We start from the raw sequence: 23832 nt of genomic DNA on the forward strand, positions 1-23832 counted from the left end.
GAAAGTTTGTAGCGCAGCCGCTCTGTCCGAGACCCTGACCTGCTTGATAATTATCTACGGCCTCTGGAGCTCCAAACAGTGGAGCAGGACGTGGCGAAAGCCCTTGGGTCCGACATAGAACTGGGAGAGATCCGCAGCGCCATTAAAAAGATGGCGAGAAATAAAACCCCGGGCCTGGACGGCCTCCCTGTGGAGTTTTATGCGGCTTATGCTGATCTCCTAGCCCCAAGGTTATTAATAGTGTACAGAGAGGCGAAGAGGCTTGGGCGGCTCCCAGGCTCGATGTGTGAGGCCTTAGTGGTTCCCCTCCTCAAGCCCGGAAGGGACTCATCCGATCCGGGGTCTTACCGTCCCTTATCAATGTTGACGGTTGACTATAAAATACTGAGCAGCATTTTGGCTTCGAGGTTGCTGGGGCACATGAGCTCTCTGGTACATGAGGACCAAGCTGGATTCATCCCCAGGCGTAACACGACCATGAACATTCGCAGGTTGTTCCGCCTGCTGGGAGAACCGCTCGTGGACGCCCCGTGCCCGGTAGTCTTATCGGTAGACTTAGAGAAGGCTTTTGACAGCCTGGAATGGGACTACCTTTGCACTGTGTTACGGAGGTTCGGCCTCGGGGAGGGCTTCATCAGATGGACCACGGTCCTATATGCCTCTGCATCGGCCAGGGTTCGGGCGGGCCCGCTAATTTCCTCACAATATCCGGTGGAGAGGGGCACGAGGCAGGGATGTTCGTTATCCCCTCTTCTCTTTGCGCTGGCGGTGGAGCCACTCGCGCTGCATCTCCGGTCGGGAACCCATTATACTGGCCTGTGGACTCCTTCGGGCCCACACTACATTTCGCTATATGCAGACGATCTGCTGCTCTTCCTTGAGGACCCGTTTGCTGCCTTGCATGGAGCTGCGACGGCGCTCACGGCGTTTGGGGAGGTCTCGGGCCTCCGGGTGAATTGGGCTAAGACCTGCCTTTTCCCGGTTCGCAAAGGCACCCCTAGCCCTGCTCTCAGTAGGGAGATTAGATGGGCACCCGACTGCTTTAAGTACCTGGGGGTGTACGTCTATCATGAACCATCTGACCTCCTGGATGGGAACATTGCCCGCGGCACTCGAGCACGTCGGGGAAGTATGGACTTCTGGGCTACACTACCGCTCTCGGTGGCGGGGCGGATCGCTTTGCTCAAAATGGTGGCGCTTCCCCGGTTGCTGTATTATTTCCGGACGCTACCGATCTGGGTCCCACCGGCCACGTTTCGACTATTACGATCAATGATAGTCGGATTCCTCTGGGGCTCGGGCCGCCGAAGGGTGGCCCTCAAGACCCTGATAAGGCCGAAAGCCGATGGTGGGCTTGCGGTGCCGGACTTTGAAAAATATTATTTAGCGGCGCAGCTCCAGACCTTCACCCAGGAGATCGCCCGGGAATTCCGGGGCCCAGAAGACAGAAGGGGTACGGGGATGGCCAGACATGTTCTCTCCTTCATAGCGCTGCGACAACGTTTGGCCTTACAGGACTTGTCGCTTGAGGAGAGGACCGTTCGCCTGTGTTGGAACCGAGCTCACGCCCGGGGCCACCTGAGAATACCGTATGCACCCGAAATACCTTTGGGGATGCTGACGGCTTTGCCCCATGGCGGCGATTGGTCACGGTTGGTGAACTGGGAGGACGCGGGCTTACAGTTGATAGGTGACCTCTACGAGGACGGGGCGCTCTTGCCCTTTCAGGAGCTCATTGATCGCTTCGAGGTTCCTCGCGGCGACTTTCTGTTGCACTCGGCCCTAGTCCGAGCGATCCAGGCGCACTGGAAACGCGGGCAGGAGGAACCCCCTATATCTCCGGTGTGCCAATACGTCATGATGTCTGCGGGCACGGTGAAGGCGGTCACTTGCCTTTACGGCAGACTGATCAATGAGGGGCTGGCTCCCCTCACTACTCTGAGAACCCGTTGGGAGGAGGACATTGGCAAGGAGATCCCGGAGACGACCTGGTCCCAGCTGGTGCGGCGAGCCTGGAAGGGCACCCGCCACGCCCGCTTTCAATTGGTCCACTACTACGTGCTCCATAGAGCATATCTGACCCCGGTGAAAATCAAGCGATATTTTGCTACGAGCTCGGCGGACTGCCCCAGATGCCCGGCACGGGAGGCGGACCTTCTCCACATGTTTTGGTCCTGCCCGGGATTGCCCTCCTATTGGGTAGAAGTGGGGAAGACCCTGGAGGAGGTGACAGGGAGATCCTTATCGGTTGACGCGGCAGTGGGACTCCTGCACTGGTTCCCTCATACCCCCAAGAACAAAATTACTAGCAAGTTCATTGACTTGGGGCTTCTCCTTGCTAAACGAGAGGTGACCAGGAACTGGAAGGCACGGGCTGGTCCGACAGGGAGCCGGTGGCACAGCGAACTTTTAAAGTGGGCAGCGGGGGAGAGCACACTGAGATACCAGCTAGCTAGGAGACAGCGTAATGAGAAGGCACAGGAGGCAGCGCTAGAGTGGGAGACGTTAGTGCAGGCCCTCAGGGATTATTGCGCCCCCAGCGACTCTGAAAGTGAGGAAGCAGCTCGCCCCAAGTCCCGATAGACGATTGCACTTTTCAGCTCTGTTGCTTTCCCCATGGGTCCTATCGCAGATCCTGCTGCGGTTGTTACCGTGCACTGATGGCGGGGTTGGGTAGGGATTACTTTGGTTCATAGTGTTTTGAGGGTGGGGTTTTCTTTCTGGGTTTTATAGGCTTGTTTGGAAAAGCAGATGACGGACAGTGGATCATCCGGACCAGCTTTGCCTTCCTGCTGAGACCCCATTGAATTTCGCCGCCCGACCGCAGGGTTGTGGGCTGAATGGCTGTGTACGAGAACTACTGCTGGGGGACGGAGGGTTGTGTTTCATTGATCTTGCTTGTTCTATAATGCTGGTCGATTATGTAACGATTTACTGATTCCTGCAATAAAAATATATTTAAAAAAAAAATAAAAATTTGAGTTTGAGCAACAGTACAGTCATTCGGTTCCCAGACATTCAACAGACAACGTCTGGCCTCAGGCAACAACACAACCCCGTCACTTCACCCATAACCGCATGCACTCGGCGCCAAAATGTCGCCACCTCTGGACATTCCCAGAGGATATGCAAAAAAGTAGCCAGCATACCACATCCACGCCTACACAATCCATCCACAGAAAAACCCATATGTATCAGTCGTGGGCCCGTAACATATACCCGATGCAGTATTTTGAGTTGCACCAACCTAAGACGTGCCGGAATCGCAACCTCTTTAGGGGAAGATATCGCCGCCTGCCAGTCTTCATCGTCCAGTTCTAACCCGTCACTGGTCCAAGCATTCCGCAATTGCAGAAGGAGATCCGAGCGATCGTTGATCAGTTTCTTATAAATAAGAGATAGAGTGCTGTCGGGGACGTATCCATCAAGCACTCTATCCTCAAGAGGGGAGGACTCCGGGATTGTAGTGTCAGCCGGGAAAACCGAGTTAATCGCATGGCTGACTTGGAGGTAACGGTAATATTCCCTGTTGCTCAGTTTATATTCCCGCTGGAGTGCCTCGAAGGTCTTAACTTTGCCCTTGGCCCAGAGGTCGCCCACCCTGCTGATACCGATGAGATCCCGTCTGTCAAAACCCTTCGACGTCCACAGGGCCACCTAGCGCTTCCGCGGCGTACAATGGGGTCGATTTCGTCAATTTATCCGTCCAGCCCGTGGCGGCGGTCGCGCTTCCCCAGACTCGCACCGCCACTGCAGTAGGGCCTGTGAGGTGCTTCCGGTCGGCTCTAGAATAGAGCGCTCAATTGTAATCCCCCCGGGGAGTTGCCATCTGTCCATCTCAAACGCGGGGTTCGGGACAGGGCAGTACATAGCGTGGTTCACAGCACTCAACTGGGAAGCCCAATAGTAGCGCTTGATGTCGGGCAACGCGATACATGGTCGCCCACCCCACACCAACCGCCTCTGCAAGCCCTCGATCTCTCGGTAATAGCTGGCAGGTACCAAATCAAGTGTGTTTTGAATGGCATACAAGAAGCTGGGGAGAGACATCATTTTGAACAGGGCCGCCCTTCCCAAGGGGGAGAGTGGCAAGCCGCACCACGCCGCAACATCCGACCGAAGCCGGGAGAGCGGAGGCAACAAATTCCGCTCATAGCGGGCTTTGGGGTCCAGTGAAATGTAGATCCCCAAGTATTTAAAGCCATCCCTAGAAACCGTTATCGGACAATTGCGGGGAAGAAGAGGCTCATCGTCCGTGAGTGGATAGATACAGGACTTGGCCCAGTTAATGACCAGACCGGAATTCCTCCCAAAGGAGCGTAACACATCAAACAGGACGCCCAACGACCTACAAGGAGAGGTAAGATACAACAATATATCATCGGCATAGAGTGATATCCGGTCCTCGAAGTCAGGCGACCATCGGATGCCCTTAAGCGATGGTTCCCACTGCAACCAGGCAGCCAGGGGCTCAAGGGCAAGCGCAAAGAGGAGCGGTGACAGGGGGCACCCCTGTCTCGTTCCCCGTCCGAGGGTGAAGGGCTCCGAAGCCCTACCATTAACCACCACCTGTGCCAGCGGCTGCTCATACAAAAGCCTAATCCACCCAGTGAATTTAGGGCCGAAACCAAACTTAGCAAGAGCAGCCCACAAATATGGCCACTCAACCGTGTCGAAGGCCATCGAGGCATCAAGAGAAACCAAAATGACCGGCTCTCGAAGAGACCCCGCCCTTGTTAAGACGCCATGGAGGCGACGTAGATTGAGCGTGGTATTACGGCTGGGTATAAATCCAGATTGGTCCGGATGGATCAAGTCTGCAATCACTGTAACCAGCCGATTTGCCAGAAGTTTAGCGAGAATTTTGGGCTCAACGTTCAAGAGCGAAATCGGCCGATACGATGAGCAATGATCACGGGGCTTGCGATCTTTATGGATGACCACAATGGACGCCAACCTCTGATCTCGAGGAAGAGAGCCGAGATCTCGCGATGACCGGAACATCCGACGAAGATACGGCGCCATTTTGTCGGGGCATAGTTTATACAGTTCCACCAGTATCCCATTTGGGCCCGAGGCCTTCCCGGAACGAAGTAAACGGATAGCGAGCGCTACTTCATCGGTGGAGAAATCCACCTCCATAAGCTCCTTGTCCGAATCCGACAGGCTAGGGAGGGCGATATCTCGAAGCAAAAGATGCGAATCCTCTTCCGGCCTATCAGAGACCGGCACATAAACGGCCTGAAAGTCCTGGGCAAATGCTTGGACTATATCAATCGGGTCCACGACACGCACACCATCCATACGCTCAACAACAGGCACCACCCGGTTCAGTCTATCCTTTTGGTCCAGCGATGCAATCAACTTTCCCGCCTTATCACCAACATCATACAAACGCCCCTGTTGCTCACGGTGCATCGCCTTGGCCGCATCTGTGACCAGCGCATTATAATCAGATTGTTTCAGGGCCAGAGAATGCATCACCTCCGGAGTGACCCCGGACTCCAACTGCCCCTCTAAGTCAGTGATCTCATTTTCCAGATCCACCACCGCGGCATTCTTACGCCTCCTTTCGCTGGCAATGAGGGACAAGACCTGGCCACGAATCACTGGTTTATAGGCCTCCCACAATGTGACCGGGGAGGATACCGATCCCTCATTCTCAGCGAAGTAGTAGTCCATACATTTCACTACCTCTGACCTGATCTTAGGGTTACGAAGGTGCCAGGGATTGATCGGAGCGATACGGCCCTCGGCACCCAATTGCATGTCAACTGTAAGCCAAAGCGGAGAGTGATCAGAGATTCCCCTGGCCAAATGCCTAACCTCCCGCACAGAGACCGTCTGCGCTGCTGGCATAAGAATATAATCTAATCTCGATAGACTCCCGTGTGCACCTGAGTAGAAAGTATATTGGTGCTGACCAGGGTGTATCTGCCTCCAACAGTCAATCAGCCCGAGCGTATCCAGGAGCTTCCCGAGCCAGAGCTGTGCCGCAGGCAGAGTTCTGGGGGGGGGCTACGATCCTCATCCCCGCTAACTACAGAGTTAAAATCGCCACCCACTACAAGTATGCCTTCAGGAAGCCCCAGGATCACATCACCCAAATCAGCAAATGTGGTAGACTGTAGGCCAGGGGGGACATACACAGATAAAATGGAAACCGTTTTCCCCTCCCACCGACCCGTAATAGCCGCATAGTGGCCCCTGTCGTCCAACACTACGTCATCTATCTCCAAGGGGAGGGAAGTTCATACCATGACCCCCACCCCCCTCGAACCAGATGTGAACCCTGAGTGCGCCACCATACGGTAGTCACGTCTGTGTAGTGCGCGGCATGCATTTCCAACCAAGTGCGTCTCCTGGAGCAAAATCACATCTGGGGCACAGCGTTTCAAATATTGCAATACAATACCCCGCTTTATTCTATCTCCAAGACCATCAACGTTCCAACTCAGCATCCTAAGCTCCCCCCCTCTCATCCCCGCACTGAGCACCCAGCCCCCCTCGCCCGGGAATAAGCACACAGAACAAACAACAGGATATAAAGCAGCTTCGAACAAAACAAAAAGGAAAAGACCCCCCCACCACCCCCAAGGAACCCAGAAAAACACAACCCCCCACCCTGCACCCCTGCATTAGACCAGAAAGCCACCCCAACTTGCTGTGTGCCTGTCGCCCCATTAAACTAACCTACAAGAAGAGAGAGAAGCCCCCAGAGGAGGAAGAGGAGGCCTGATTCCCCCCACCCCCGGGTATCCACATTATAGAGCAAGTCTATTAAAAAGCCGCTGCTAGAAGTCCAAAGTAACCAGTTCGCCGCTGCAGACTCACTACTCCTGTTCAGCCAGGCCTTCCTCGGCACCTCTCGAGCTCTCGCCTCTCATGCGATTTGATGGCAATGTGTCCAACCAGTCACTGGCCACTTCGGGGCGATCGAAGAAAAACGCCCGCTCCTCATACTTGATCCTCAGTCGAGCAGGAAAAAGCATGGCATATTTCAGGCCCATATCTCTAAGCCGTCTCTTCACCCCGGTGAAACCCATGCGCTGATTCTGCACCGCCTGGGTGAAGTCTGGATAGAAACTGACCAAGGCATTGTCAAATTTGGTGGGGCCCGTGGTTCGTGAAGCTTGCAGGATAGCGTCCCGGTCCCGGAAATTAAAAATCCTGGCGATGATAGGTCTTGGTGCGGCCCCCAGCTTGGGCTTCCCACCGGGAACTCTGTGCTCGCTCCACGGTAAAAAGTTGCTGAGGCCCTTAGGTGCAAGATGTTTAAGGACCAGATTCTCCACCAGAAGGTCCGTGGAGACGTCCGCAGAGTTCTCCGGAACCCCCACGATGCGGACGTTGTTGCATCTGGCCCGGCTCTCGAAATCCTCCAGCCGGCGGGCGTTCGAGGTGTGGAGAGTGCGAACCTCAGCCTGGAGGTCCGAGACATCAGTGGTCAAGCTCGCAGTTTTAATGTCCAGAGACTAGACCCGTTCATTCGTCTTACCCAGGTCCGCCCTAATGAGGTTAACCTTGATCGCCACCGTGTCGATCTTTGCAGCGAGAGTTTCATATTGTTGGCCCATAGCCGTCCGAACACTAGTAATGGCTCCCATGATGTCCTTTAGTGTCGGCTCCTCCGATGAAGGAGTACCATCTCCAGTCCCTTCAAGAGCCTTGCTCGCTCCACCTGTGGACCCTTTCGGGCGAGTGTAGCGCTCTATAGTCTGGGTTTGAATAATACCCCCACGATGTGTGCCCTTGGTGTTCCGCTTCTCGGCATCCGCCTTGCCCGCCATAGTGGGCTTTGAACTCCCACGGAGTCGTTGTGATCTGGTCAAAATGATCCCACTCTCGGTGGACCTCAAGGGCAAGAGGGCTAAGAACCAGAGCAAACGCAGGATCCGTAGCTGGGACGAGAAGACGAATGGGGCAGCCGTAGAGCGTCGTCAACAATGGCCTAAAACGAAACCGAATGTACCACAGGGGCTGTGGGCGTGCCAAACTGGCCGTTGTTGTTGAGTTGCCACCTGGGTACCTCGGGGACTCAAGTCCGGGGATGGTCTACGATGTAGGCCGCAGACTTCAGGATGCAGCAAGTCCGGTTTTCGGCGTCCGATTTAAGTTCCCAAAAAGTCCTCAGAATCAGCAGGGCGTAGTCAACAAGTACCCGTCGTTCAAATCAGGATTTGTGGCAGGATAGATGCGGGAGGCGAAGAGGGTCTCAGGAGCCCTGTGCTCAAGCGTCCATCTTGGATCCGTGCGAAGCTCCTCCTCGATACTGTCTTTTATGATGGTGTTTTGCACCATCTGCCGCCTTTATTTTACTGATTTTACATCCTTTGCACACTGTTCCCATACTTACACAGTTTTGTTGGTGGCTCCGCGTTGTGCCGTGGAAAAGTTTCTCCGAAAAAAACTGACATCAGCGCGCCAGGAGGGACTTATAGGACCTCGCTGACGTCACGTCTGTGGACGACGTCAGGGCGGGGTCCCCTGGCGCCATCCCCTGGTGCACAGAGATGCTGCTGCTGCAAAAAAATCCAGATCCATTCTGACGCCTGGGGATATTCTAAGTTAAGGAATCTGCGTCTAGACAACATCTCTACCTAATACATAGTTAACGGAGGTAAGTAACTGATACATCATAACTGATGGCAGTGATGCTGTTGACGTAACGCGTAGGCAAATGGAGCCACCCGGCGGCGCACGCAGAGGGCATTGCTCGAGCAAATGTTTCCAGATCCAGCCTTATGCCTGGGGAATTCAAAGGTAAGGAATCTGCAGCTAGATGTCGTCTCTATCAGATAATGCGTTACCAAAGGTAAGTAACTTGTTCTTTGCTTCATGGTTCTCTAAAAAAACATCATGCCATATGTAGCACTTAGAGATGACTGGTTTGTAATTTGGCACTGTAGTCAGGCAATCACTCAACAATATTCCTTAGCATATGAATCTGAGCATGGGTTGTCAGATCATGTTAATGGGGTAAATCTGAATGAGGATCTGAGTAAGTGAGTCAGTAGTGATGCTGAAGCATGTCTTGATCTTCAAGTAAGAGTGCTGTCATCCGCTTGAATAGAGACTTTTAATGCTACTGATATTTAAAGAATGACTTGTGCAACAACATTGAATATATATGAAAGTGAACTGTTTTCCGCAAACACCAAAAAGTAATGCATCTTTATTTTATTCATTGTTTTTCTTTTAAAAGGTTCCAGTCAACCGGAAAGCTGTCTGGTCATCAAGGCCCAGTTATGTGTCTTACTGTAGATCGAATTTCTAATGGACAAGATCTCATTATCACTGGATCAAAGGATCACTATATCAAGGTAATTGGTTTTAAAAATATCCATTTTTTAGTTTCTATTATTAAGTTTTTCTTTATTATCATTCATGGGGAGGACCTTCATGCATAAATACCTAATTTATCTCTCTCTCAAGTTTTACAGGATTTACTGCCTTTCCGGAACGTGTACACTGAATAACTTACTTAGGCACAAATAAATATTTTAATTCTGTGTACCTGCACCATCACTTTGTTTTCCTCGCTTTATGATTTCAATGAGTGTTTGATTTTCTCACAAAGAAGGAACATGTACAGAATTCGCAGTAAAACACCGAAACCTGACTTTAGTCTGCATTTATACCAAATAGTGTTGTACATGCATGACCTCATCCACTCTTTTAACATGTAATAGCGCACAAAAGATTTTTACTATAGAAGTCCAAAATCAGGGTGGAGGTCTACAAGTTGTCTCCCAGACTTAAAATATATATAGAAAGATCAGACTGATAAATGTTGTTCTACAAGCATTGTTAGTTTATTATCTGGGTCCTGTAAAGAGAAAATGTATCTGAAAGACCAGTACCTGTATTTCAAATCGGTAAAACGTTCCCCAACCACATTGATGTGAGGTGAAAGTAAAACACAAAGTGGCTAAAACTAAGTTAGCTGAGTTGCTGCTGTGACAGGAGTCTACCAAATTGAATACATTACCCTCTCAAACCCCAAATATCTATTGGCTTTTTGCTGTCAGGCTAGTTGATAATGGCAAAAGTCCCTCGCGCTTTATTTATATCTGAAATTATCAAGTATTTCAAGGTTTATTTATGCTTTTAACTTTATTCTACCACCCCCCCAAACAGTTTAACAATTAAGTATCAGTGATGGATTAAGTACAGTTCCTCTTCTATATTAAATTTTAAGCGTTCAGCAGTTGTTGAAGGTTAAATAGTATGAAGCATTATTATTTTTACTTTTTTTTTAGTCACATTGATTGTATTTCCATATTATATATTTTGCGAGGTTACACCGCATGCTAATTGGGCCATTATTCCCACACTCTGTGGGGAAACGTTGCACAAGTGCTGCCACAGGTCGCGTAAGGGTTCGGGCCAACCTTTACTAAACAATATCAGATGGGAGCAATGCAACAAAGTTTGCATTCGATGGTGTCTAGACACAACCAACTCACTGGGCAGATCGATCTAAGCGACGGTGGCTGTCAAGACGCCATGCCTGGCTTTGAGCATCTCGCTTTTCGGGGGATGTTGGGCGTCGCTCATGGACATGCCTTTTGATGGCACCTCTCTCTTCAGAGACAAGGCAGACATGACACTGGAGTGCTTAAAGGACTCATGGGCTACGGCCAAGCCCTTGGGCCTTCATTGGTCACATGTTCCAAGTCTGCCTTTCCCCCCTTTTGTGGCTGTGAAAGGGACTTTTAGCCACATCAGCCAAACCCCAGCCACTGAGCTGCGCAAGTTCAGCAACCCCTACACAGCCGAGGGCACAGTTCCTTCCGACCACGTGGTTCAGATGGCCAGAGGTTGGTTCGGACCATCACCCCCGGCAGCTTCAGCCTTCAAGCCCTCTTAGCCTCACCCTTCCAGACCATGGGTGTCCATTTGGTTTCAGGATCAACCATAATCTCCATCACTGGCAGACCGTCACATTGGATAGGAGGGTCCTCCAGATAGTACAAAGGGGCTACTCCCTTGCCTTCGAGACCAGCCCCTCCCTCCATCCTATGACCAGCTGATGGAAGATCATTTAATTTTTCTCCGGGAGGAAGTCATGACTCTCTTGGCCAAGGGAGCCATAGAGAGGGTACTGGAGCCATAAGTAGGCTGTGGTTGCTATTCCTGCTACTTTATGGTCTCAAAAAAGTACAAGAGCCGTCGTCCTATCCTGGACCTATGAGCCCTCAAATACTTCCTCAAAAAGGAAAAATTGAGGGTGCTCACACTAGCACAGGTCCTGGACCTAGGAAACTGAATGCTATTGTTGGGCTTGAAGGACATCTATTTCCACATTCTCGTCCTGCCCGCACATCTCCGTTACCTGCTGTTTAAAGTAGTTCATGAGCATTTTCAGATCACTGTGCTCCCTTTTGCCCCTACCTGCAGGCCTCGGGTGTTCACCAAGGTGACGGCGGTGGTCTTAACTCATCTGCACAGATCAGGAGTGCCAGTTTTCCTCTATCTCGGTGATTGGCTGCTGAAGGTGGGCTTGCCCCTGGCTGTTATCTATCATCTCTGAACTACAGCGAACCTCCTGCATTCGCTGGGTTTCACTATCAACTTGCCGAAGTAACACCGGACTCCCTCTCAGACGCCCACTTTCATCTGAGCCATTCTGGATACAGTGCAATTTCGGGCTTAACGGTGAGTCCATGATATTCAGACTATGACACTGAGGGTCCCGCATCGCGTCTCCGGGCATTTGACGCTGGAACTGCTGCTGCCCTAGGAGAGGTAGTTTCCACAGCTGCTGGGCTGGGCAGAAAACCATCGGAGGGAGAAACCCAACAACGCCGCACAGGGACTCCAGCGCCCAGGAGTCCGTGCGCCACACCAGCTGAGCAGCGGCCCGCCCACTCAGCCTCGAGCTCTTCATTACGGCTCCCGGAACCCGCTGGCGCGGGTCCCGCATCGCGTCTCCGGGCATTTGACGCTGGAACTGCTGCTGCCCTAGGAGAGGTAGTGTCCACAGCTGCTGGGCTGGGCAGAAAACCAGCGGAGGGAGAAACCCAACAACGCCGCACAGGGACTCCAGCGCCAAGGAGTCCGTGCGCCACACCAGCTGAGCAGCGGCCCGCCCACTCAGCCTCGAGCTCTTCATTACGGCTCGCGGAACCCGCTGGCGCGGGTCCCACATCGCGTCTCCGGCCATTTGACGCTGGAACTGCTGCTGCCCTAGGAGAGGTAGTGTCCACAGCTGCTGGGCTGGGCAGAAAACCATCGGAGGGAGAAACCCAACAACGCCGCACTCCGCACAGGGACTCCAGCACCCAGGAGTCCGTGCGCCACACCAGCTGAGCAGCGGCCCGCCCACTCAGCCTCGAGCTCTTCATTACGGCTCGCGGAACCCGCTGGCGCAGGTCCCGCATTGCTTCTCCGGGCATTTGACGCTGGAACTGCTGCTGCCCTAGGAGAGGTAGTGTCCACAGCTGCTGGGCTGGGCAGAAAACCATTGGAGGGAGAAACCCAACAACGCCGCACGCCGCACAGGGACTCCAGCGCCCAGGAGTCCGTGCGCCACACCAGCTGAGCAGCGGCCCGCCCACTCAGCCTCGAGCTCTTCATTACGGCACGCGGAACCCGCTGGCGCGGGTCCCGCATCGCGTCTCCGGGCATTTGACGCTGGAACTGCTGCTGCCCTAGGAGAGGTAGTGTCCACAGCTGCTGGGCTGGGCAGAAAACCATCGGAGGGAGAAACCCAACAACGCCGCACGCCGCACAGGGACTCCAGCGCCCAGGAGTCCGTGCGCCACACCAGCTGAGCAGCGGCCCGCCCACTCAGCCTTGAGCTCTTCATTACGGCACGCGGAACCCGCTGGCGCGGGTCCTGCATCGCGTCTCCGGGCATTTGCCGCTGGAACTGCTGCTGCCCTAGGAGAGGTAGTGTCCACAGCTGCTGGGCTGGGAAGAAAACCATCGGAGGGAGAAACCCAACAACGCCGCACGCCGCACAGGGACTCCAGCGCCCAGGAGTCCGTGCGCCACACCAGCTGAGCAGCGGCCCACCCACTCAGCCTCGAGCTAACGCCCTATAAATCTACATCAGTTTCCGCTGTGCGGGACGCGCTGGGCTAAGCCCGGGCAAAGGGCGGGCCGCCTGTGGCCGTCTGTGGCCGTCCGGGGCAGGAGGAGGCAGAGCAGGGCCACGCCACCAACATCATCACCATCGTCCCTCCATTATTTAAGGTACTGTGCTTTCAAAATCATTCATAATGGGGAAGAGGAAATCAATGGAGGGCGTCGTAGATGTGCCAAGCTCCCGGGTAAAAAGGAGAAAGTCCAAGAAAGCTACTAAAGTCTCAAAAGCACCCAAACATGCGGGAGAGAACTGTGTAATGACACGCATTGAAGAGTTGATTGAAGATTGTAGTCTCATTCTCACATCCAAGCTACTATCAGAGAACACCTTAGCAGATATGGAAGGGGATGATGTAACTGACTTAACGCAGAAGAAAGGCAAACGGGTGTGACTGTTGTCTCTGGGATGTTCTTAAAGAAAAAGCTCAATTCTACCACTGATGAGCACACAGGGGACACCCCAAGTGATGGCCCAACCATAACAGACACTGAGCTTAACCCGCCCGTATTGTGCTCAAACAGGTACTTACCTCTTACAGACATTGACTGTTCTGATAAAGAGAATGGCGTTCCTCTGATCTAACAAACACCACCAGATGTCGACCATGGCCAGAGATTGGAAGTTAATCAGCACAACCAGCATATATCCACCCCAGAAACTGGGAATGATATTTCTGAACTCTGTAGCCTAGTGAACCGTTTATGTAGCTTTATACATTGCATGCAAGATAAAGTTGACATTCTAACATCTAAAGTTCACAAGGTAATCACTAATGCCAACATTTGCCCCACTTGTAATCCTGTTACAAAACAGTTGAGCACTGGTATTACTGAGAAGCAAAAGGTAACATCCCAGTGTCCAGTATCAAAGCAGCACAGGGGTAGTACCCAGACTAAAGCACATATCTTGCCCACTAAACAAGGCAAAGTTACAGACATGTTAACAAATCCCCTACCAGTGAAAGCAACCAAACCCAAATCCCCCGAAAGAGCTAAAAATAATGGGCACACTAAGCTTACTGATAGGCCTTCTAATACCCCCATCACTAACAGAAATATCCCAAAAATCACTCCTGGGAGATGTCCTTCCTTGGTCCAACCCATATCTCCTGATCTATCTAAAGTATATATGGTGAACGTCCCAAAATTAAGTGTAGGCAAGAACCTGGAAACCAAAGATTCACTGACAAATAAGGCTATCCACTGGATCAGGCATACCAGAGGATGCCGATCAGTGATAAGGGAAGACATCACCAGGGCTTCCAGGCTCTCGCATCCAGGACATAGGACTGATTATATAGAACTCACATTTAAAAATGTAAATATTGCACAAAACCTAATAACGCTGGAGTTCAGGTCTTGCTCCCCCGATCATTCAACCATCCAAATTAGATCTTCACCCCCCCAACAGTGGCTGAATGAAATGGGAACTCAATCACAGGGGGCAGGAGTGGGTGGGTCATCCTTAGATTTAAATGATTGACTAACCCCTGATGACATTAATGTTAAACATCATGACAACCTATCCCTATCGACCGTAACTGCACCACAGAGGTCCCATATAGGAGCATTTTGTGCTTTTCAAGAAGTAGTAGAGTATAATAGGGAAGACATGTCAACAAACAAGAATTCCGATGTATCTGTACTCCAGGACATCCCCACGGGAAATCCTTGTTACTCATTAGATACAGGGCTTGACAAAGGGGGAGTTAGTATACCAAACCTGAACTCTGATGCAAATCGATTTATAGATTTTGACATATTTGGTTCAATTTTGTCATGGAATATTGCTGGGTTGAGTACCAAGGTGCAAAGCCCCGAATGGGCCTTATTTGTCAGCCAGTTCACCATCTGTATACTCCAAGAAACGTGGCTCTTGGACCCATTATATCTTCCAGGGTTCTTGAATTTTAGCATTGCCGCTGTAAAAGGAGACAAGGGACGACCCTCGGGGGGACTAACTATTTGGGTCAAACAAGATTCTGGGATCACTGTAAAGGAACTCACCTCTAATCACAAAGATATACAGATTCTCTCCCTTGCGCTTAATCGAGCTAAACCTTTGTGCATTTATAATGTGTATGCTAGGAGTACAGGGGGGCGGAAGTCAGACACTCTTGTTGCCCTCGAAGGCCTCATTGAAAAATTTTCCCAAGACTCACGGTTGATTATTGCTGGAGATTTTAGGTTTAAAGTATTTTATTAAGGTATAAAAAACATGGGGAAGGGAATAGGAGGTCAAGCGAACATACAGTACAAAAAGCGAGATGTTGCAGCGGTTCAGAAGGAAAGTAGGGAGACAGGAAGCCCCAGAGGGTAACAAGGCATAAGTCTTAAGGCAGTAAGGCATCGCGAATGACCCCCCAGGAGACCCCCATTCTCTTAGCAAGGCCGAGCTGAAATAGCGTCCCGCAACACAGTAAAAAAACACACCATCCCTCCAGCCCCCCAACCCGGAAAATTAGGAGAAAGAGAAGCAAAGGAAGAAAAGGAAGAAAACAATACCCCAACATCCCCGTCCGAAGGTCAGCATTAGAAGCATATAACCCCGCCCCCCACCCCCCGCCCCAAACCCCTGACCCCGCACATTCACTCCGCTGGAGCCGCTGGCGGCGTCAGCCTAAGAAGTCGCAGGTATCGTGGGCATGTGAGCTCGCGGAATTCCGTGGATAGCAGTGCCAAAAAGGGGTGCCAGAGTTCTTCAAACTGGTCAACATTCCCAGCCACCTTCAGCGACATCTTCTCCATGCCCAGTACCTGCCAGAGCCTGTGTAACCAACCAGTGACAGAGGGGGCAGTGGGGGTACGCCAGAGTACAAGGATGTTTTGAACCGCGGAGCCCAGCGCAATCGCAATCTGCCTACCCCTGCGGGACTTCAGCGGGTACATCAGGTCATTGGGGAGGCCTAGCAAGACATACGCAGGGAAGCGCGGGAGCTCAATCTCAAAATGCCTGTCCACCTCATCCAAGACCTCTTTCCAATAGGCCGACAGCACCGGGCACTCCCAGAGAATGTGCGTGAGGGTACCCTCCTGTCCGCAGCCGCGCCAGCAACCTCTATCGCCGATTTTGCGCATCTCGTAGAGCCGCTCCGGGGTGTAATACCAATAGGTGGACACCTTAGTAAAGGTCTCCATCAGCCCAGTGTGGTACGCCGAGTGCCTCGCCCGATACGCAATCCTGTCCCACTCTTGGTGGCTCAAGGTCCTGCCCAATTCCCTGTGCCAGCGCCCCCTCCCTGGGTTATGGTAATGAAACGGCGGGGGTTGGAGAAACTTGTACAAGTCGGTGATAAGCTTGGCATCCGAGGTCCGGGTAACCAGCCAACGCTCATAGGGCGTAATCGAGCGGGCAGCGACGTCGCGCACTGGTGGTTGTAGAGCCCAGTGGCGGACTTGCATATAACGCAGTCTGTCCCCCTCCGTCAGGCCAAACTCCTGTCGGAGCTGCTGGAAGGGGAGTACGCCCTCCGGCCCGTAGATCTGGAAAAGCGCCCTGCAGCCCGCGCTCACCCAGTGGGAAAAGGCTCCCGGTTCCAGGCCCGGAGTGAAGTCCGGATTGCCAGCAATGGGGGTGAACGGCGATGGAAAAGTGGTGAGCTCGCGAAGCTCGCACACCGCGTCCCACGCTCTCAGCGGAACCCGGGTGATAAAAGAGGCGTAGAGGTTTGGCGGGCGGTGAGTGCGCCGCAGGAACGGGACTTCCTGGAGCGTACGGCCCGCAACTGCCTGGTCTTGAAAGAGCCAGTGCTTGTCCGATTCCCACCGGCTCCACTCCACCAGATACCGAAGTTGTGCCGCCTGGAAGTACTTCCGGAGGTCTGGGACCCCGAGACCCCCCGCCTCCGGGGCAAGCATGGAGAGGACCCGCTTCATCCGAGGCTTACGGCCCTGCCACACAAAGCGGGAGATGTCTGCCTGCGCCTGTCGTATCCAACCTACAGGGGGCTGGAGAGGTAGGGCGCGAAAAAGATACAGGATCTGAGGCAGTATCGTCATCTTCACCGCTGCGATACGGCCCAGCCACGAGAGCAGGCCCTTGTTCCATCGGCCGAGTTCCTCTTTGATCTTTTTGCCCAGAGAGGAATAGTTAGCAGCGATCATTGCAGGCAGGGAAGGCGCAAGCAAAATCCCCAGGTAAGGCACCGTGGAGGAGGACCATTGCAGAGGAAAAAGACGCTGGAGGTCCCGCCTGGTGTCAACAGAGAGGGACACGTCCAGGGCGGCCGACTTAGACATATTCATTTTGAAGCCTGCCACACGGGCAAAGGAATTCAGTTCCTGGACGCAGGCAGGGAGCGACCGCCTAGGGTCATCTAGGGTCAGCAAGACATCGTCCGCATACAGGCTGACAGTATGCGTGTATTGCCCCATCCTCACTCCGATAGCGTCCGGGTTATCGCGAATCCTCTGGGCAAACGGCTCCATATAGAGGGCAAACAGGAGCGGTGAAAGGGGGCAACCCTGTCTCGTGCCACGCTCAATGGCAAAGCTGCCGGAGCTGTGTCCGTTTACACGCACCGATGCTGACGGTCTCTTATAGCAATTAAAGATCATAGTGCGGAACTTCTCGCCGATCCCCAGTTTCCCAAGAACCAGCTCGAGGTACGGCCAATGAACCCTATCAAAGGCCTTCTCCGCGTCTACCGATAGCAGCATCCGCTCCCCCGGGACGCGTGAGGCCTTTTCTAGCACGTGCGTCACCCTCTTGGTGTTGTCGACCGTCTGCCTACCGGGTACAAAGCCGGTCTGGTCCGCCTCCACCAAACCTGGTAGATGTAGACCCAGTCTGGCCGCCAAGATCCCCGTGTACAGCTTGAGGTCCACATTTAGAAGCGAGATGGGCCGATACGAGCCGCATAGAGTCCGGTCTTTTCCCGGTTTCGGGATAACCGACACGGTCGCCGAAAGAAGGTCTGGCGGGATGGCTCCCGGTTCGGAGAAGGAGTTGAATAAACGAGCTAGGAGAGGCGCGACAGTGGGACAGAAGGTCTTGTAAAACAAGGCCGTATAGCCGTCCGGGCCCGGGGCCTTGCCGTGTTTCAGCCGTGCAATAGCGGAGATGACTTCCTCCACGTGAATATCCCTCTCCAGGTGGGTCGCCTGGGCGGGGTCCAAGGCCGGGAGGGTCACTGATTCCAGATAGGCCTCAGCCTCTCCCGGTGGGGAGGGCTCTGCAGCGTACAGCGCCTCGTAAAAGGCACGGAAGGAGTCCGCCACCTCCGCGTCACCGGAAACCGGGACCCCATCTGCTCCCACTAGCTCCTTCACGACGTTGCGTTGCTGCGCAGCCCTGAGCGTTGACGCTCCTTGTTCTCAGCCGAGGAGATGGAGATAAACTCCCCTCTGATGACCGCTTTCAGAGCTGCCCACTGCGTTGCCAGGGACGTATCGGGGTTGCTGTTGTGGATCAGGTACTCTTGAATAACCTCCTCCACTCGCTTCACCACCGATTTCTTATGGAGAAGCGTGTCCCGAAGCCGCCACATCCCTCTGGAGGGGGGGGCCGCCGGCCAGGCAAAAACTCCGGAAACCGGCGCATGGTCGGACAGGGACAAAACCCCGATGTCAGCCGCCGTGGCGGCGAAGCGGAGCGGGCCACTCACCAAGAGGTAATCCAACCGCGAGTAAGTGCGGTGTGCGTGGGAGAAATATGAGTAGTCCCTATCGGCGGGGTGCATGATGCGCCAGAGATCATGCAGATCCATCTCTGCGATCTGGTCCTGTACCGCTTTAGAAAGCTCCCCCGTCTGCGGAAAGCGCTGGGCCGACCTATCTAAGGTGGAGTCAAAGACCATGTTCAGGTCTCCCCCCAAGATGACGTGGCGGTCGGGCGAGGCAGTAACGTCTACCAACACAGATTCCAGGAAGCGATCCTGGTGGTCATTTGGGCTGTATACGGAACCAACCGTAAAGGCAACACCTCCCAGACGCATGCGATACACTAGGAGCCTCCCCTTCTGCTCGGCATGTTTATATAGCACCTCACCTCGGAAGGAGCTGGCTAGAAGAATGGCCACCCCTGCAGTCTTAGTCGCCGCCGAGGAAAAGAGTTGCGTGGGAAACTTGGCAGAGCGCAGCCTATGGCAATCTTTAGAGAGTAAATGGGTTTCCTGCAGGAGGCAGATATCCGCCTGCGACCCTTCTAGCAGGGAAAGAATTGCCCTACGCTTCACAGGGTTGTTCAGACCCTTAACATTAAGGGTCACTACTTTCAGGGGCGGCATCACTCCCAGGGAAGCAAAGCGCTGTGCAGCAAGCTCGGGATCAGTGGAAGGGGCGCGCGGGGCAGGGGCGCAGGGAAGGCCAGAATCGGCTCCGCATATGTTCGGACAGTATCGGACTGGACCCCCCCAACACCAAACCAGCTTCGAAACCCCCCCAAAACCAACCCATGGCAACCAGCCAAAACCAAAAACAAGAAAAAACACCCCATAGTCTCAGTCCAGCCCAAATGGGCGAGTCTGCAGAAAACAGTCAAGTGGACGTTCAGCCACACACCTCCAACCTCACCCCCCCAACCCCCAGCCCCAACCCAGCATCGAAGAAGCTAAGAGTCTCTCCCCCCGGAGAAAAGTTAGGCCGTCTGGGCCACGCCATTAGATTCAGGCAAGTTCCTGGCCGCAGTCCTCGGGGCCTCCGCCATATCCGCCCTGATGGTAGGGGAGTCAGGGCGACTCGCTGGTGCTGACGATTGGCGCCTCCTCGATCTCCGTCGGCCTCGCCGCTCGGGGCGCCTCCATGCGGGTGTCGCCCCTTCTTCCTCTGTAGCTGTGAGTCCCAGCACCCCACAGACATCTTGTAAGGAGCGCAGCTGATGTAGCACCCCATTCCATCGGAAAATAAGACGGAAGGGGTGACCCCAGGAGTAGTTCGTCTCATGCTCTCGCAGAAAGTCTGTAGCAATGCGGAAAGACCTGCGCTTCTGCAATGTGATGGCGGACAGGTCTTGATAGAGCGCCACGGGTCGGTCTCGGAAGGACAGCGGCTGCTTCCTGCGGGCCTCTGTCATAATGCGCTCCTTTAGGGGAAAATCCGGCAGGAATGCCAGGATATCAGGTGGGGGTGCCGATGATTGGCGCTGGCGGCCCACTCTGTGTGCTCTGTCTATGCGGATCGGGAAGTCCGCTACTTCTCCCAAGATGTCGCGGAACAGGTCCTGCAAATAGGCCACTAGGTCCGCACCCTCATCCGCGGACGGAACGCCCCGCACCCGGATATTATTCCGCCTGGATCTGTTCTCGAGGTCCTCCGAGTGGGCCTGGAGCTCGACACACTGCTCCCGTAGGCGGAGGACGTCCTGCTGGAGATGAACTATCTCCTCGTCGCGGCGCTGGCCCGCCGTTTCCACCGTGTCGACTCGTTCGCCCAGGCCTTCGATTTCTCTCCGCACTTCACGGACCTCTCCCGCCACCTCGGTCTTGAGAGTCTGAAATTCCTCCTTGAGGGAGCTGAATAAGTCCTCCATGAAGGACCTCGTGACAGGCGGTTCGCCCCCGGTGGCGTCCGTTGAGGCTCGGGAGGACCCCGGGGATGGCTGCGCCCTGTCGCGTAGTTGCTGGGCCCTGCCGAGCAGGTCCGGCAAAGTGCGATCTCCCCGTGTTGCGCCTCGTCTTCCGGCCATCCTGGCCTCCGCGGTAGTCGAGGCCCAGAGCCGGCCGTTGTAGACGCGCCCAGGCGCTCGTGGGCACCAGATGCGAAGTCCTCACCGAGGACAAGGGTAGTGCGTCACAGGCGACAAAATGGCGGCCCGGGTCAGGGCGAGACGACCGCCGGGCCAGGCAGGGCGGTCAGCAATGTCCGAGTCGGAGGCCCTCAGCCGTGTGCCCCCAGGGAGGACAGCAGATGTGTAGGTGCCAAGAGAACCCCAGGCGACCGTATGACCAGGGCGCGGGCGAGGGTCACCAGCATTAGTTCGGCAAAGACAAGATGGCGGGAGGGTAGAACCCAGGATGCCAGCCCAGACCAGCCAGTCTATGGGCGACCCTCAAATGGCCACGGGTCGGGGAAGTGCGAACCCAATGTCTCCCAGTACCATCGGCCAAGACGCCCGGCCCGGGCTCCGCTCAGACTTCACCGTTCCACTCCTCCAGGCTCGGGGTCCGCAAGGCGTCACACTCCGATACCCATGGCGGGGGAGTAGATCGTCGTCGCAGGGCAGGGGTCTGTCGTCTAGCGATGGTCCCGACCACCAGGGCGCCGGTCAGGAAGCCTCCACACTCCGCGAAGTCCGTCGAGTCCGTCCCCCGGGATCTCCAGCTTTCAGCACTCGACTCCGCCGAGGCGCGCGGACAGCGCCGCAGTATGCTCCGCCTCCAGGCCCTTCTCCTCGGGGCGACCCAGGCTCCCTTTCTCGGTTCGATCGTTGAACAAACTTTTAGGGGACTTCCCCCGGGGCAACAGAAGTCAAAGTGGTATCAAAACGTGCCCCAAGAACTCCGGCACAGTTCTCTCGCCCGCAGTGCGACCGCAGGGGGAGAGAAGCGCAGGATTCGGGGCTCGAGCTGAGCCGGGCCGGAGGAGCTACGGGAGGAAGCGTCCGCTCACCCCGCCATCTTGGCCACGCCCCCTTGCTGGAGATTTTAATGTAAACTTTGAACCATTATCGGGTGGCGATTCTCACTTTGTAGATGACCAAGATAGCCAATGGGGGGTTCCTAAACTTGAATTGGACCCAGTGAAAAGATGGACCGATCTGGTGATCCAAATTAATTCAATGTGCATGAATCAAGGATTAAGGGCAGTAAATGGAATTTATTTTATTTATTTATAGCATTTATACAGCGCTCTGTAACCCTACGGGCATCCTGGCGCTAAGGTACGTAGCTGAAACTTTGTGGGGACAGGAGCATGAACGAGCTGCTGAGCCGGGAAGAGTTATTTGTTGCGGAGGGTTTTGGGAGGGTTTTTTGGGAAAAGCCAAGTTTTCACTTTTTTCCGAAAGGTTAGAAGATCACCAGTTATCCTGATGTCAAAAGGGAGGTTATTCCAAAGGTGGGCTGCAGCAATGCTGAAAGCTCGTCCTCCACAGGTGGCTTTCTTGATCCTGGGGATGCTGATGAAATTCATGGATGCGGATCGAAGAGACCGGCTGGGCTCATACCACTTGAATTTGTGCTGGAGTGGTCGGGGGCCTAGCCCGTGAACTGCCCTGAAAACAATACATAGGGATTTGAAGCAGATCCTTTGGTGTATGGGCAGCCAGTGTAGGTCAGCCAGGGCAAGAGTGGTAGAAGATCTACGCTCACGGGAGAGTGCCAGTTTGACTGCTGCTGCCTGGACACTCTGGAGTCTGGAGATGAGATAGGCAGGGGATTCCAGCAGGAGGGCATTGCAGTAGTCCAGGCGGCTCAGGATAGTGCTCCTGACTATGTCTGCTCTGGTCTGTGGGGGCAGGAGAGGTAGCAGTCTTCGAAGTCCTCTTAGTAGGGCGAAACAGCAGCTGACCTGCTTGTTGACGTTAGTCTCTAGGCTTAGTTTGTTGTTAATAGTGACTCCAAGATTTTTTATAGAGCTCACTGGGGTAGGCGAGTCCCCTAACGACTGAGGCCAGAAGTCTGTCGGAAGATTTTTGGGAATTTTTCCTACTGTGCAATGTAGTATTTCAGTTTTCTCACTGTTAAATTTTAGTGAGTTCTGACTAAGCCAGAGGGACATGTCCAGCATACAGGTGTGAAAAGTTTCCATTGAGCTTGCTCTATTTCCGTCCAGCGAGATTATCAGCTGGGTATCGTCTGCATAGTTTGTCACGCTGATGCCATGGCTTTTGATAATCCGCATCAGGGGTTGCATGTATATATTAAAGAGTATAGGGCTGATAGCAGACCCCTGTGGGACTCCATGCGGGAGTTTCGTAAACTCAGATTGGTAGGGAGCGATAGATACTGCCTGCCACCTGTCCGTCAAGTAAGAGCGGAACCAGTCGAGCGCGACCCCTCTGACTCCGATGTTCCTTAATCTTTCTATCAGGATACCGTGGTTCACTGTATCGAATGCGACGGACAGGTCAAGCAGAATCAAGGTTGCTGATTCTCCCCTGTCCGCCCTCATTCGCAGGTCATCCATAACTGTCAGCAGGGCTGACTCCGTTCCATGAACTGGTCTGAAGCCAAACTGCTCCTCTTCCAAGATGTTGTTGGTTTCAAGGAAGAGGGCTAGAGCTCTACTGACCCATATCTCTATGATTTTTATAGGATATGGTAATAGGGATATGGGTCGGTAATTCTTGTGGCAGCCTGGGTCCAGGTTGGTTTTTTTTAGTAGCGGGGTAACGATCGCTAGTTTCCAGTCTTTGGGAACGGAGCCCGTATTCAGAGATTGAATACATAGTTGGTGCAAGGCTGGTAAGACATCATCCTCGAATTTCTTGGCTATCCTATGGGGAAGAGGGTCTAGAGGAGAGGAAGGGTGCTGTCACCTTTAAGAGCGGCAGCAGAGAAAGTAGAATTGATTACATACTAGTCCACCTCGAGGTATGGCACCACTTGGTAGACATGATGGTTGTTGACCACCTAGAGAGTGACCACAACCCCCCTATGCATGATCTTCTCCTACTGGGAAGCTCCAACGACACCAGAGGAGCCAAGCAACGGAAGCTCTCAACCTGTTGTATTGGCAAATGACATGCGCCACCTGAAGTGGGCCAAAGTTGCCCAAAATCAGTCAAACATTGACTTTGTTTTAAAAAATTTAGAGAAAGCTATCGTGGAATTGAGCGCCTGGTCCAACGCCAAACTT

At 53.7% G+C, this 23832-nt stretch overlaps 1 protein-coding gene across 7 annotated transcripts in view; it reads left to right on the forward strand.

Moving 5' to 3' along the window:
• Positions 1–23832, forward strand: part of KIF21A (kinesin family member 21A) — an 863983-nt gene that overhangs the window by 742765 nt on the left and 97386 nt on the right. For all 7 annotated transcript variants that reach the window (XM_086967225.1, XM_086967228.1, XM_086967231.1 and 4 more), the window contains one exon: positions 9206–9323. In XM_086967225.1, coding sequence (XP_086823351.1) covers positions 9206–9323 — 118 coding nt within the window. The remainder of the gene's footprint in view (positions 1–9205; positions 9324–23832) is intronic.

The sequence above is a fragment of the Lissotriton vulgaris genome, chromosome 1_1 (assembly GCF_964263255.1).
Source record: "Lissotriton vulgaris chromosome 1_1, aLisVul1.2, whole genome shotgun sequence".
NCBI lineage: Eukaryota > Metazoa > Chordata > Amphibia > Caudata > Salamandridae > Lissotriton > Lissotriton vulgaris.